The sequence below is a fragment of the Pan troglodytes genome, chromosome 10, assembly GCF_028858775.2.
Source record: "Pan troglodytes isolate AG18354 chromosome 10, NHGRI_mPanTro3-v2.0_pri, whole genome shotgun sequence".
Classification (NCBI taxonomy): Eukaryota; Metazoa; Chordata; class Mammalia; order Primates; family Hominidae; genus Pan; species Pan troglodytes.
The window spans coordinates 76618942-76634702 of record NC_072408.2 but is presented as its reverse complement, the minus strand read 5'-3'; the positions used below and the strand labels follow the sequence as shown (position 1 = coordinate 76634702).

Below are 15761 nucleotides of genomic sequence, written 5' to 3'. Positions count from 1 at the left end.
AAAATTAATGGGTCTCTTGGGAGAAGAGTGTTCATGTTCTTTGCACCTTCCCAATGGATCAAGTTACTGAGTCATTGACTACCCTTAAGAAGCCAATCAGTCAAAGGCTCCACAATCACAGTGCCTGCCAGCAGCAAAAAGAAAATCCACTGAATGAAGAATTTGATAAGGACTACACATCTTATGCCATCTGGAAACTGCTTATTGACTCAAGTTTCTAGAATTAATCTGCTAATTTGTTCATCTAAAGGCTAGATGGATAGAATTATATAGATTTTACTACAGAGGGTAATAAGAACTGTCTTAGTTGAGAATAAAACATTTTTGGTGATGTTTTATGCTTCACTGTCAAAAACTCTGAAGAAAAAAAGTACAGCTAAGATATGAGCGTTAGGCTGAAATTTAGGGCAGCAATAATCAGAAACGGAATCAATCAGTAAGAGTTATACTGTTGATGATTATTCTGAACCTTAAACACCAATCTCTGATTATAGAAATCTGCTTACCTAAGAATGGCGATTCTGCTTCTGATATCAAAAGTTAAGTATAAAGTCAATTAAACTGGCTTTTTAAAAGTTCTTTGATAGCATTGAAACACAATTCAGAAAAAAATTGATAAAATTTTAATGCCCTAACTGAACTGTTTTTAGGTTACTTAAGAAAATGATATTTTTGTAACAAATTAGACCTAACTATATAAGAAAAGATGGGTGTTTTTCTGTCTCATTGATATAAGTAGTGAAATTAGGAGGGCCTGAATTCTAAACTGGGTAAATATTGCCTTCCTTTTTTGCTTAGGAAAAGTGAATTATGGCTAAATACTCAACATAAATCTGCCTCATTACTTTTGAGTTGATACTATCTGTGTTCTCCTTTGTTTCCATATACTCTGTGTTCTCCATATTTTTCTAGATTATTGGAGCCAAGATAGGCTGTTCAAACAAACTTAAAAATGTTTTCAAATAAGAAGAGGGATAACACTTACCTTGAAAACTTGATCAACTTGATGCATAGAGCCTGGGAAGCAGTTAAGTTTTAATTAAAGCATTGAGCCTGCGTGTGACAGTTTCATACCTCGGTGCTCATATTTCTTACAAAACATGGAATGTTCCCCAAAAGATAATCTAAGGAAGGCCAAGCCTCAAAGCCAAAACCCATGGACCCCTCATTTCTTTTTCTAATTGCACACAGTAGAAAAGACACAAAGTCATGACATTTCAATGATACAATGAGCAATGAGCTTCCTTTAGCTTATTAAACACACCAACTCCCAAAGTCTGTTTAACTCCCTAGATTTTCTTTTAAGGAAAATATTTCTTCCCTCTAGTGCATCCACCATGAAAGTCCTAGTGATAAGCTTTACAGTATTTGAATTTGGAAAATTTTAAAATTTGAATTTGGAAAATTTTAACTTAAGTTATAGCCCAATGAAAATTCTAGAAGCTTAAGTAGGTAAATTACATGCTAAGAAATAAAGAAGTCTAAAGGATGTTTAAGAGTAATAATATAGGATTGCACATTTATTTCTTGAAACTATCTTATGTCATAAAAATTGGGTGAAGCTTTTCCACTTTTTAAGGATGTTTTGTATGATTTGACTTCAGACTCCTTAACATAAAGAAACCATCTACCACGATTGCTGCAGGATATATTGTCAGTGAACTTGGTAATATTCATTCACAGCATATATGTGGGGGGTGGTCATTGGCTCACAATTTAATGTGGCCCCCAGAAAAGTATTTTATGGCATTATAAGTTAACTGCAGGATTAAGTGTTAGTGATTTGGGGAATGTCTATATTCCAGTTTTTAGTTTAAACTGGGCATGTGATCCCAGAAAGATTCCTTCTTTCTCCATCATTTAGTGGTTAAATTATAATCAGGTGGAACTATAAGTCTGGCTTTCTGAAGGCCAGAAACCCATATTCCAACTATTTATTTGTTAGGATGTAAAAAATGAGGAGTAAGACAGACACTTTCTCACTGATTTGCCCCACTTGACCAGAGGTGACATCAAAGCTCCAGTGCTTGAACTCAGTACTGAGATTTGGCACTGTCTTTCTCCCCTCACTCTCCAGCCCACTCAAGCCACTTACAGTTTTTCATAATGACTGTTTAATAAGCTGTGCCAAGGAACACTATGGCATGGTTGCCACTTCAGAGCAGGAGAGCACTGGTCTGCAGGCATTCTGTTCTGTCCCTCACTGTCAGGGTCCTGGACTTCACTGCTGCGACTCCTACTTGTCACTGCAAAGAAACAGGTGCGTCAGAGCCTTCCTTCCAGGCTGTTTTTCCTAAACTCACAGCTAGCAGCATGAAGCTGATGAGTGGGCCATGTGTAAGGCAGAGTGACTAGGGAAGTGTCATGTGCTGGGGGTAGGAGGTGTGCTGCTGACCTCATTTTCTCATCTGTGAAAGGAGCAGCCTGGGGTCAGCGTTGTCAAAGGGTAGGGGGTAAACACCTGTTGGAAACTTTGTCCCTGATATCTATATACCCTACATCCTGCATAGCTTCTCCTCACTTTCAGTCTGTGTGGTTGCAGTGAAGTTCATTCCCAGAGCCGGGAGGATAGGTGACCCAGCTCAATCAATCAAAGTACAGCATTCAGTCCTTGCATCAGTAATTGCATCAGTGGTGGACATGTGGCCTATCCCAATTCAAGCAGAGTGGATCTCAGCACTTCAGGGATGCTCACTCTTCTCCATGAGGTTTGAACCTGCAAGATACATCGCCAACAGCTGCTGGCACCATTTTCGGACATGAGGGAAAAGCCCATCTGGGAATGATGCCAGCACAGCAGAAGGCAGAGTTAAAAACGAAGGGCACCAGTCCTCATGGTGTCATCTGAGTTCTGGGACCCAATTCTAAACCCTTGCGTTAACAGGAGCCAATAGTTCCCCTAATTTTGTTTTTTGCCTGTTTTGTTATTGTTGTTTTATTTTGCTTTTTTTGCACAAGGCAGTTTGAGGGTTTGCTTTTTTTTGAATTTTGGTTTGTTTTTGTTCATTGCAACCAGTATATTTTAATTTTGGCAGGTCTTTTGTGGCTCCAAGATTCTGTGGTCCAATTAGCTTTTTGAACTTAGACCAGTTATTTATTCACTTGGAGTCTTACTTCCCTCAACTGCAAAATAGAAATTAAAAACATGTATCCTGCCATCTTTACACATTACAGCATTACACAAGCAGAGAGAATGACATAACGGAAGTGAAAGCACTTTCAGAAGCTAGAACCAAGATAAAGTAACAGAGAAAATCTTGTTCGTGTGCAATATCAACTGTAGAAAACTGCCACTTTTCTATGTCAAAAATGGTCAAATAACAGCAATTTCACATGTGCAACCTCCTATTTTGCATAATCCTTGCAACTTGTCTTAATTTGAGTATGCCTCCTAAACCATATGGATTCAACCTCAGATAATTTTTATGTAAAATGGTATTGGTATGGTTGCTGTTCCCTTTTCTTTTAACTCCTCTACCATCACTCATGCCTGGCATCAGGAGGGAATGGGAAATAGTGGGTGTTTGTGAGACCAGGTGCGGCTCTCAGTAACAATGTACAAATAGGACATTAGCTCCTATTGAATGTATCCACCTAGCCCACAGCTTGGAGAATGCAGGAGAAAGGAGCTGGGTTGTTTTTTCATCTTCAAACCTTTCCTTTCTTTATACTTCCATTGAGGACTTCCTAAAATAAATAAATAGAGCTGCTTCAAGTTGCTTTTCATACCAAATGTAAAAAAAAAAAGTATTTCTCTTGGGGTATTGTTATTAAATGTCACTTAAGCAAAATATGCATTTTTTGTTTTTATAAAATGCCCATTTTAGAAAGATTTCTCAAAACACTGAAAAACTTTTTTTCCCAGCTACAAATACAGGAAGTGGACAATGCAAGGAGCTCTTCGTGCTGTCACTCCTCCAAAAGCTAAGTGGTCTAAAATATTTTTTTTTAAAAAAAGGAAAGAAACCCTTCTATGGTTATCCTGCTTACACCAAATTGAGAGAAAGAGAGAACATAATTCTTCCTTTTTTTTCTTCCTCTCTCCTACAATGAAGAAAGGGTCAAGAGCTTGGAGTTTTGAATCAAGACAGATCTGGGTTTGAATCACAACTCTACACTTTAGGGCCAAGCAATCTTACAGAAATGATTTAAGCTCTCTGAGCTTCAGTTTTTTCATCTGCAAAATGGGAGTAATCATGTTACCTCCCAGAGTTGTTGAAGGGTTTCAATGAGGCCATGACTGTAAAACGCAGAGCACAGTGTCTACCACTGGTAAGAGTTTAAACAATGGTGCCTTCAGCTATTACTAGTGGCACTGTCATTATCACTGTACTTGTTTCAACTTAGGTGGCTCAGTATTTCCTAAGAAGCCTTGGGAAATACTCCTGTTGTTGGCCTCCATGGTAGCTCTATCGAATGTGAAATAACTAGCCCATGTTCCTGACTGAATACTGGCTAAATCATGCCCTTTCCCACTCAAGCGTGGCAGCAAGGTCAATGTTCTCAGGCATGCAGCCAAAAGCCAGCTCCACTTCTCCAGACACTGACAGGGAGGGTGGACAGGGGCAGGGAGGATTGTCCTCAAAGACAACAGCATTTCCTGCCCTTTGTCATCACAACAGTAAGGGTATCAGAGCAGCTGCTCCAATAGGGTTGACACAGTTGTGGCTTCCCTGGGAGATGGCTATAAGCTGGGAAAAGCCTAGGGATCAGAACCTGGAATTACAGGCCCACACTGAAACCCAAGGCACACACCTGAGCCTAGTGCTAGAACTTATTCATATTAATACTACTAACAATGTCTCCTACTTTGAGTGCTTTCTGCACCACAGGTGCTGTCCCAGACACATTACATAGCATTCCATCAGCTCCTTAAATTATCTCCCAGGTAAGAATCCTTTTGTTCCATAAACTTTCTTTTTTGAAGGACACTGTACATCAAGAAGAGTACACAGATCATGAGTACACAATTATACTTTACAAAATGATCTAGTGGTATAGGACGCTTTGAGCCCTGCAGGAGACACCTACATGCCCCCTATCAATAATTAGTCTCTCCTCCCCAAGACTGACCACTATCCTACAATCTAACACCATAGCAGAGTTTATATGGAATACTATGGAAATGGAATACTATGATGTAATATATACTCTTGTATGCTGGGCTGGCCTCTTTTTTTTTCTTTTTTAGACAGGGTCTTGCTCTGTCACACGGGCTGGAGTGCAATGGCACAATCATAGCTCACTGTAGCTTCAACTTCCTGGGCTGAAGCTTTCCTCCCACCTCAGCCTCCTGTGTAGTTGGGACCACAGGCATGTGCCACCACATCGGCTAATTTTTTTTTTTTTTACTTTTTGTAGAGACAGGATCTTACTTTGTTGCCCAGGCTGGTCTCATACTTCTGGGCTCAAGCGATCCACCCACCTCAGCCTCCCAAAGTGCTGAGATTACAGGCATGAGCCACCATCCCTGGCCTCACCGGCCTCTTTTGCCCAACAGTATGTTTATGGGATTCATTCATTAGTGTTGCAAATGGCAGTGCTTTGCTCATTCTCATTGCCATATTGTACTCCATTGTATAAATATACCACAATTTATCTTGCCGTTGATGGCCATTTGGTATCTTTTTGGTTTGTGATTGTTATAAGTAATGCTGCTCTGGACATTCTTATGAATGTCTTTTGGTGGGCATATGTACACATTCCTGCTAGTTATACTTCTAGGGATGGAATCTATGGGTTGCAGGACATGCTTTAGTAGATACTGCCAAAAGGATTTCTAAAGTGGTTATGAGGTAAGGATTCTTAATCTCATTTAACAAATGTGGAAACTGACTTCCAAAGACCTGAAATAACTTGCCCAGTGTCACAGCTGTTAAGTGGAAGAGGTGAGATTCAAATCTTCCTCTTCGCTTCATGCTAGATTGAGGATCTCTTGAGAAAATCTAACAGAAGTGAGAATGTAAAAGCAGCAAACTGCCTAAGTCCAGACCTTTTGGAGAAAACTGATAGCTTGCATTTGAATGCCTTTCAAAATATGTTTGCATAACTTACTTTAAAAAGTCTTAGAGATGGGTAAAGTCAAAATTATTATTCTCATTTCATAATCAAGAAAAATAAGGCTCTGGGAATCCCAGATTCCTGGAGAGATGAGATAGGTACATTTTCTGATGCTACAGTGTGAATTCAGCCAGTGCACCTCTTACTGTGGGCCACCGGCCATGACTCTAGGGCTGGAAAACCCTTTTGTATTTGAGGTTCAAAATAAGAGAAGATTGAAGCCTTCCAGGGAGGCCATGAACCCTTTTTTTATTTGGGGTTCAGACCAAGTAGGGCCAGGAACCAGCTGGTAGAAGCCTGCCTACCAGCACTTCCTCTCTAAGCAAAATTTTACATTTGCCCACGCCAACCCAGTAATTCTACATTTTCAGCCCTATAAATGAGGATCTTGGAACCCTTGGCCAAAGTGTACTACTTGGGAGGAGGTCACTAGAAAAGTTTTATTGATTGATTCAGGCCATCTCTGATCAAAAATTGGTGATCCTTCTGCCTGTAAGACTGGCATAACCTCCTCCTTCCTCTAGCAATGTGCTGTTTCCCCAGGACCTTTGTAGAAATGTTGGCCCCTGCAACATCAAATAGGAATTATTGACTAGAAAACTTTTGCTAAAAATACAAACTGTAATAAGAATGTGGCATTCGGATTAACTAAATGTTTTGTTTTGTGTCTTTTTATTCTTTCTTTCTTTTTTCTTTTTTTGGCCTTGGGAACCTGCTCATTTTCATTCTGGAACTGTTGTCTGGAATCAGTTATCTTTAGTCAGCTTTTCAGTGACCTGTGAATAGGACTTAAACAAGGGATATAGGATTTCCTATCTGCTGGAAATCCTAGTAATTTCCATCACTCTTCCACGGTTGTTCTCTGAAGATGGTGATGAATCAATGACCTTTCTGGGACAGGCAGCAGAAAACCATCGCAGGATGGAGCTTAACTCTGGGATGGCCAGGACAATTTGAGCAGCAATCTGGTTTGATGAGGGAATTCTTGGAAGGTTTGAGTGACTTGTCCTGTATCCCTTAGTGAGCTAGCGCATCTGCAGTAGAATGAACAGATGGTTCCCCCGTCTGGCTAGGAATTTACTCAGCCTTTTATGTCTGAGAATCATAAAAAAAGCTACAGGCTAGATGTGGGGATCCCTGAAGAAATTAGGGTAGCATTGCATAGGAAGGTGGATGGAAAGCTCTAACTTATCCACAAATGGGGCTTTAATTAGCATTTTGTGTTTCTAAGGTTGGAAAAAAAATGGTGAACAACTGCTGACCATGTTGGATGCATATACAAAGAAAGGAGGCAGTTTGAGGTTTAGTTGATATGAGGGATAGATGCCCAGTGCAATTCTGAGACCGCACTCCCAGGAGATAGGTGGGACTTGACTGACAGGGTGAAGTCATCATCCACAGAAGGCCTCCACAGCCCACGCTGGAGCTGACGCCAGAGGTCCCTCAGAGAATCAGCTCTTACCATGGGGCTGTCAAAGGAAAAGGCAGCAGCCCCAGCAAGAGAGACTGTGTTTTTTCCCACTCAGGTGAAGCCACGCACATCTCCTTTCTGGACAGTGTAAACCTCTAGAATCTGGGGAAGTGGTGGGATGGGGGAACCCAAGAAGGAAGTCTTCAACCTCTTGCTAAGCTGACAAACTGGGATAGAAGAAATGGGACTTGGTACGCTGAATTTGTTCACACTGCCCACATTTGAGTGTTTACAGTTGCTAATAGAACTGGGTTGAGGCCAGACATGGTGGCTCATGCCTGCAATCCAAAGACTTTGGGAGGCTGAGGTGGGAGAATCACTTGAAGCCAGGAATTCAAGACCAGCCTGGGCAACTTAGTGAAACCCATCATTACAAAACAAATAAGCAAACAAACAAACAAACAAACAGAAACTGGCCTAGAGTGTTATCCTTTTCCCCTAGTATGTGCCATAGCATTTACTCTGAAAATTTTGAAGTTCAAGTCTTTGGACTTCAAAAGACTACTTTGTTAATCAGGTCTCTTGGCTCAAAACATGATGTGTTACACGTTATATAAGACCAAAAAAAAAAAAAAAAAAAAAACAGGAAGGCTGACCGCTTGGACATTAGATGACTCGGATGAAAGACTTCTAAAATGATTTCAAATTTCAAACATCCACTGGGAACTTGCCAATTTGAAGTGAGTTTGAGGAAAAGTTCAACTTTCCACCTCCCTGTTCTAGTGGAAAAACACGGTAAGTCTTGCTTCTCAGAGTGCCTTCCATGAGCCAGTAGCATCGCCATCACCTGGGAGCTTGTTAGAAATGCAGACCTCAGACCCTAGAGACTGAATCAGAGTCTGCATTTTACCAAGATCCTCATGCTATTTCTTGCACATTAAGGTTGAGAAGGATTGCAGCAATACAATGGGCACACCAGCAGGCTCTTGAAGGCACTGCCACACTGCACAACTTCCACAGGCCTGGAGCCTGAATCCTCTGAGACACATTGTCCCTGAAATTGAAAGATTGGCACTTCACCCACACCTGAGACAGAAAACATCATCTCTTCCTAGGAGGACCTGTGGGACCCCGCCTGCATGAAAGGTATATCAAGAGGGAAGAACCAAACTACCAGAGCTTATCATTGCTCTTCTGTGAGAGGGAAACTTTTGTAGGGCTGCTTAAAGGCTGGTAAAAAGCCTTGATTTAATGCCCAAGGCTTTGATGGCATTGCCCTTGTTCCCACCCAGGTTTGCTCACTCGGTCTGCAGTGGCAGGCCCACACTCGGCATTCCCCGGAGTCCTCCAGTGCCTGCGTGCACTTTCTCTTCTTGGTTGGAGGCAATGAGGCTCTAAAATCAAGACACCAAAACGAAGGTTAGGATTCTTCCTTGTGTTCCATGTTATGTTAAATAAAATTTAATCTCCCAGGCTCTCTGCTTTCCTAAGTCTAATTCCAATTAGTTAAGGTTCCTTGAGCCCTACTAGGCTGAAACTGTTTCCCTTGATCAAGTGGATCTGAGATTCACCAACCTGAAAGATAAGCTGACAATGTTTATAATGGCAGAGGACTCATTGAGACAGGGAAGATACAGACTTAAAATATAGGTATACATTTTACACCCGACAACTTTTTTCATGTGGAGTTTTACCACAATTTTTGATGGCCTTTACTCTTTCTGGCACTCTCTAGATCCAGAAGAGGAAATAAAAGAAAGAAAAGGGGAGAAGACAGAAGAAAAGAACATTAGTTAATGCTTAATTAGCAGATCTTTCTCGGAGAGCTCATTCACAATCCCTTTGGGTAGTCTAGCTGAGGCTGCATAAGCTTACGGTGTTTCCTCCATCATCCAGAACCTCACTGTATGTTTCTGACATTTTAGCTTTTGGTTGAATGAGGACCTTGGATTTGGAGGGTTTTTAATTAAAAGATTGTCTAAGCCAAGAACACTGGGACCTCGCGATGTCCTATACGCGTCTCAACACTGCCATCTCCTGGACAGGACTCCACTGTGCATTCTCTCTAGGTCCCTGCCAGAGGCAGGCTGCTCCGAGGCTTTCCGCAAAGGTCTTTGATAACTAAATATCTTTTTCTTTACCCAGGGCTGTGACACAGAGGCTGCTGATGGTAAGAACAACCTATCCCCAGATGGGAGGACACGGATTGGTGCAGGGGGGTGGCAAGATGACTGGCGTTTGAGTGGCAGCTGTGAAAGCCTCCGTGGATTTGGCAGGAGTCGCCCATTCCAGAGGTGCTCTGCAGCGGGTGCATGGGCGGCATCGCAGGAGCAGCTGTGGGGTGGAGAAAAGGAGCTGGAGTCCTCCCAGCTGTGGGCCTCAGGGTTCGGTAGCATGCACCTGGGGAGAGACACAAGCAAGAAGTGCCCCTTTCTCACGGCCCAGAGTCGAGGAGGAAGAGCAACAGTGCCAGATGTGCTGAAGGTGGATCGCACTCACCTTTGACCTGCGGAGGAGAGCATGAGTCGGATGCAGAATAGGGCGGGGTGTCTGGGAGCTGGCGTTGCCTGAAGATTAGAGACATACATTGCATTTTTGTTTCACTCTAGTCCATTATAGTTTTGTCACAAATGGGAGACAACCCTCAGTGTACAGCCCCCACAGTGATGGTTCCAGGTGCTGGGCATGGGGGGGTGAGGGGTTTGGGAAGTGAGACCCCAGCAGACCAGGCCCAAGGTCGTGTCCTAGTTAAGTGAGTGGGCTTTGGGTCCCAGCTCTTCCACTTCCTAGCTGTGTATCCATGAATAAGTACGTAACCTCTCCAGGCCTCCATTTCCTCATCTACAAAATGGAAATAATCATTACATCTACCTCACAGCATTGTTGTGAGAATTAAATGAGATCATGTATATAAAGCCCATTAACATAATGTCCCAAACATAGTGAGTGCCCAATAAAGTTTAATATTATTGCTTCTTATAAAGGACAAATATTTAAAGTGACAGATATCCCAATGGCACTGATTGAATCTTTACAAATTACATGGATGTATTAAATTATCACATTTACCCCCAAATATATATACATCTATTATGTATCAATAAAATTTTTTAAATAATTACTTCTTAATACTCCTATACCAGAAAAAAATGGTTGTACATACTGTTTGAGCTAACGAAATGTAAATTGCTGTCCCTACAGCAATGATTTTCCATCTGGGCGCCAGGGGATCCCAAAGCTCTTAAAAGGAGTTCAGGGGTTGTATAACAAGAACACTTTAAATTGCTGAGGAGAAAATAACTTTTTTCTGTTTTATATATTGAAGTGCAAGTAATTTTTTTTTGAGATGGAGTCTTGCTCTGTTACCCAGGCTGGAGTACAGTGGCATGATTTTGGCTCACTGCAACCTCCACCTCCCAGGTTCAAGTGATTATCCTGACTCAGCCTCCCAAGTAGCTGGGATTACAGGCACCTGACACCACACCTGGTTAATTTTTTTATTTTTAGTAGAGACAGGGTTTCACCATGTTGGCCAGGCTGGTCTTGAACTCCTGACCTTAGGTGATCTGCCTGTCTCAGCCTCCCAAAGTGTAGGGATTACAGGCGTGAGCCACGGCACCCAGCCAGTAAAATTTTATTTTTTAAAAAATCTGTACTACCACTAAAGAAGTGTGAAAATCTCTGTTTCAAAAGACCTACAAGTTGCTTATAGCTCAGCATCTCTGTGATGCTGCATCATACATAAGCACCCCAACCTCTACTTGATTCTCTTGCTTGAAGAGGAAGCTTCAAGTTTAGTATGTTTAAAAGTCCAACATAATACGATGAAAAGCTTGCTTTTATCATTTATCAGAAAAGTTGTTTTCTCCTCAAATTAGTTCTTTATAATTTATTCACTTCCTATTAATAAGGGAAGAGAGGACACACATCTACTCTCCTCCAAAAATCCCACTCAAATAAATGTAAAGGAATAAAGAGACATAATAAAGAATATGAGCAGAGACCCCAGCAGACCAAATTTTAATAACATGGCAGCAGACAGAAATAGAATAGATGATAACTGAACTAGTAGAATGGACAAAACACAACCAAGACTGCCTGGAAATGGTGGAGGGAACAGAGGGATCCAACAAGAAGTTTTCCAATCAAACAAAACTCAAAAAGCCCAGGACGCAGGAGTCACCATGAGCTTCTGCATTCAGGGCTAAGGGTGGAGCTGAAAACAAAAGGATTGGTTGAACATTTGAACAAGAAACAACTGGAGGCCTGGCGCGGTGGCTCATGCCTGTAATCCCAGCACTTTGGGAGGCGGAGGCGGGCGGATCACGAGGTCAGGAGATCGAGGGCATCCCACCTAACACGGTGAAACTCCATCTCTACTAAAAATACAAAAAATGAGCCAGGCGTGGTGGCAGCCGCCTGTAGTCCCAGCTACTTGGGAGGCTGAGGCAGGAGAATGGCGTGAACCCGGGAGGCGGAGCTTGCAGTGAGCCAAGATCGCGCCACTGCACTCCAGCCTAGCTGACCGAGCGAGACTCCGTCTCAAAAAAAAAAAAAGAAAGAAAGAAAGAAAGAAAGAAAGAAAGACCTGGACCCTTACATTAGCTTCCCCACCCTGTAAAGCTACCTCCATCACCCCAACAGAAGTTGGAAAGGTTTACTCTCTAGAGAAATGGTCCCAGGGAAACTGTGGTACAGGGTTACCAGGCACAGTGAATGCTGTGGCTGAGCTACTGGGCTGAAAAAATAGAAGAATTCATTAAAAATCTAACCACTGAATTCTGAGTCTTTTCCTTAACTCTGTTTTGCATGTATCCAAGCAGATTTCCCACAAGTAAGAAATTGGAATAATGTTCCCAAGAAAAATGGAATGTACTCGAGGAAAACGTAGTATTTTCAAGTTACCAAGGAAATAGCCATCCCCTCCTTCATCACTCTACCAAGAAATTCATCCTTGGATGAGAACAATGGTTTGCACACAGAACTTTTTAAACACGAACAAACAATAAAGGACCAGACATTTTGAGAAAGCCTTTAACATTAAAGACAGAGAACAAAACCAGATAAATAGGGAATGCTGAAGAATCACAAAGAGCTCTTTTCGTTTTTTTTTCCCCCTTCTTATATGATGATTAAACTCCTACCAGATCTGACCCTCCCACAGAGAAACAGTACAAATGCTGGAAATACTTTAAAAACAAAAACAAAACAAAACAAAAAACACCACCTGCCCAAAGACACTGGAAACTAGACAAAAGCAAGGAGATTGTGGTGGGCACTGAAACTTGGAGAAGGTACTGCCATACAGTGAGTTTCTTGTTTACAGCATTTAGTCTGAGGGCTGGTTGAAGTCAGAGCCACAGGACAGCTAACCTCCGATAGAAATCCACAGCCTTCCTGGCCTGAATAACCAGAAAACAAATCTTGGGGCAAACACACCTGCTGAAAAGTGAAAGAGGAATCTTGGAAAAGAAAGATAAGAGCAGGGGACCCCTGGATTCTGTGTGTAACTCTGCCAAATCTATTGCTGACTCCTGATCTATCATAGATGGGGCAGACTGCGCACAGCCCAACCAAAGACAACAGGACTGAACTGAAATTTGAGTTACTTCCCGAGACAAAGTTTACAATTTGAGTCTAAGCAAAGTGATTGACTACTAAAACAAAAGTATACTCTCTGAGGGATGTAAAAGAATCCAGCCATTCACAATGTCCAGGTACAAAAACTACTCTACAACAGCAATCCCCAACCTTTTTGGCACTAGAGACTGATTTCATGGAAGAGATGGACGTAGTGGGGGCGGGGGATGGTTTCGGGATGAAACTGCTCCATCTCAGATCATCAGGCGTTAGTTAGATTTTCATAAGGCACATGCAATCTAGATCCCCCTCGCCTGTGCAGTTCACAACAGGGTTCCCGCTCCTAAGGGAATCTAATGCCGCTGCTGATCTGACAGGAGGCAGAGCCCAGGCGGGAATGCTCTTGCAGCCAGGTTCCTATCAGGCCATGGACCCGTAGCAGTCCACCGGCAGGGGTTAGAAAAACTGCTCTCTACAAAGAACCAGAAAAATGTGGCCTAGCTTGGAGGGACAGAACAATCTGTGAACACTAACCCAGAAATGATCCAGATACTGGATTAGCAGACAAGGATCTTTAAAGCAGCTACTATAAGAAGCTAAATGGAGCAGACAAGCACATGCTTGTGAAAAAAAATAAATAAAATCTCAGCAAAGAAATCAAAACTACAAATAAAAAAACTAAATAGAAATTCTAAGATTAGAAAAATTCCAGAAATAAAAATTTAAAAAAATTATTAGATGGGCTTAAAACAGAACTCAAAGATACATCAATAGACATCATCCCATCTAAACAACAGAGAGGAAAAAAATGAACTTTAAAAAAGAGAGAGAAAAAGAGATTTATGAACCTGCAGAGAGGATGAAACAGAAAAAAAAAATTAAGATATAACAGCCAAAATCTTCCTAAATTTAGGAAAAGATATAAATGTATATATCTTTATGAAGATATATACTTCACTCTGATGTGGTAGATGTATTTATTTTGCTGAGCTTCTTAAAGATATAAATGTATATACCTTAGATATATACATATATACATTTATATCTTTAAAGATACATACATTTATATCTTTAAGAAGCTCAGCAAAATAAATACATCTACTGCATCAGAGTGGAGTAACTGTAAGCCAAAAATAAAGAGAAAGTCTTAAAAGTAGCTAAAGAAAAACAGTACATTATGTGCAGGGTCATAGTGATTCAAATAATCACTGACTAATCAAAATCTCCAGAGGCCAGAAGACAGTACAAAAACATCTTTAAAGTGCTACAGAAAAACAAAATTGGTAAGCCAGAATTTGATATCCAATGAAAATAGTCTTCAACAATGAAAGCAAAATAAAGATATTTTGAGATAAAAGAAAACTAAGTGAATTTGAGAATCGGCATGTACAATAAGAAATGTTAAAGACAGTTATTCAGGCTAAAGGGAAATGGTTCTAGATGGAAATTTGAAACTATGGAAAGGTATGAAGAGAATAAAAATGATATATTATTGAATGTAAATTATTTTTTATCTTAATTTTTAAAAATACATCTGAAGGTGGGCACAATGGCTCATGCCTATAATCCCAATACTTTGGGAGGCCGAAGGAGAAGAATTGCTTAAGACCAGGAGCTTAAGACTAGCCTGGACAACATGGCAAGACCCTGTTTCTACAAAAAATACTAAAATTAGCAGGGCGTGGTGGCATGCACCTGTGCTCCCAGCTACTCAGGAAGCTGAGGCTGAAGGATCGCTTGAGCCCAGGAGAATGAGGCTTGAGTGAGCCATGAGTTGCCACTGCTCCCTAGCCTGAGCAACAGGCTGAGACCTTATTTCAAAAATAATAATAAAATAAAATAACAAAATAAAATACATTTGAGTGCTTAAAGTAAAAATTATGATTTTGTGAAGTTTATAATGCACATAGGTATAATACTTAGGACAACTATAGCATAGGGGATGGGAGTTGGAGATCAATGGAACTACATTGTTGATAGTTCTACATTTTATGTAAAGTGGTACAATATTAACTCATTAACTCTAAGTAAACTGTAAAAAGTTAAATAATGCAAAGAAGTAGAACTAAAGTCAACAGATAAAATGAAATTCTAAAATTATTCAAACAATACAAAATAAACCAAGAAAGGAGTTACAGAAGAATAAGAAACAGAAGGGACCAAAAAAAAAAAAGAGAGACAAATAATTAAATGTCAGACTTAACTACAGATATAGTCCTCCCTTATCCATGGTTTCACTTTCTAAGGTTTCAGTTACCCACAATCAACCTTGGTCCAAAAATATTAAATGGAAAATTCCAGAAATAAATAATTTGTAAGTTTTAAATTGCACTCCATTCTGAGTAGCATGATGAAATCATAAACCATGAATCATCCCCTTTTTCCAGTATATCCACACTGTATCCACTACCCACCCATTGTCTTAGTAGCCTAAGACAAAGACGGATTTCCTGCCACGATATCACATTGCTTGTGTTCAAGTAACCTTTATTTTACTTTATAATGGTTCCAAACACAAGACATGTAAAGTTGGCAATTTGTATATGCCCAAGAGAAGCCACAAAGTACTTCCTTTAAGTGAACATTTGAAAATTCTTGACATAGTAAGGAAAGAAAAAAAATTGTGTGCTGAGATTGCTAGAATCTACTGCAAGCTTGTCCAACCCGCCACCCGTGGGCTGCATGCAGCCCAGGACGGATGCAGCCCAAC

General features: G+C 40.8%; 1 protein-coding gene across 2 annotated transcripts in view; it reads right to left on the bottom strand.

Moving 5' to 3' along the window:
• The window catches only part of MYRFL (myelin regulatory factor like), a 140521-nt gene that overhangs the window by 69369 nt on the left and 55391 nt on the right, over positions 1-15761 (bottom strand). The window contains exons 3-6 of one of the 2 annotated variants that reach the window (XM_016924934.3): positions 9971-10038; positions 9613-9871; positions 8774-8865; positions 2096-2246 (exon numbers count right to left, since the gene is read on the bottom strand). In XM_016924934.3, coding sequence (XP_016780423.3) covers positions 2096-2246; positions 8774-8865; positions 9613-9871; positions 9971-10038 — 570 coding nt within the window. Of the gene's footprint in view, positions 1-2095; positions 2247-8773; positions 8866-9612; positions 14044-15761 lie in introns of those variants that run through there. The other variant, XM_054663398.2, reaches the window with a different exon arrangement.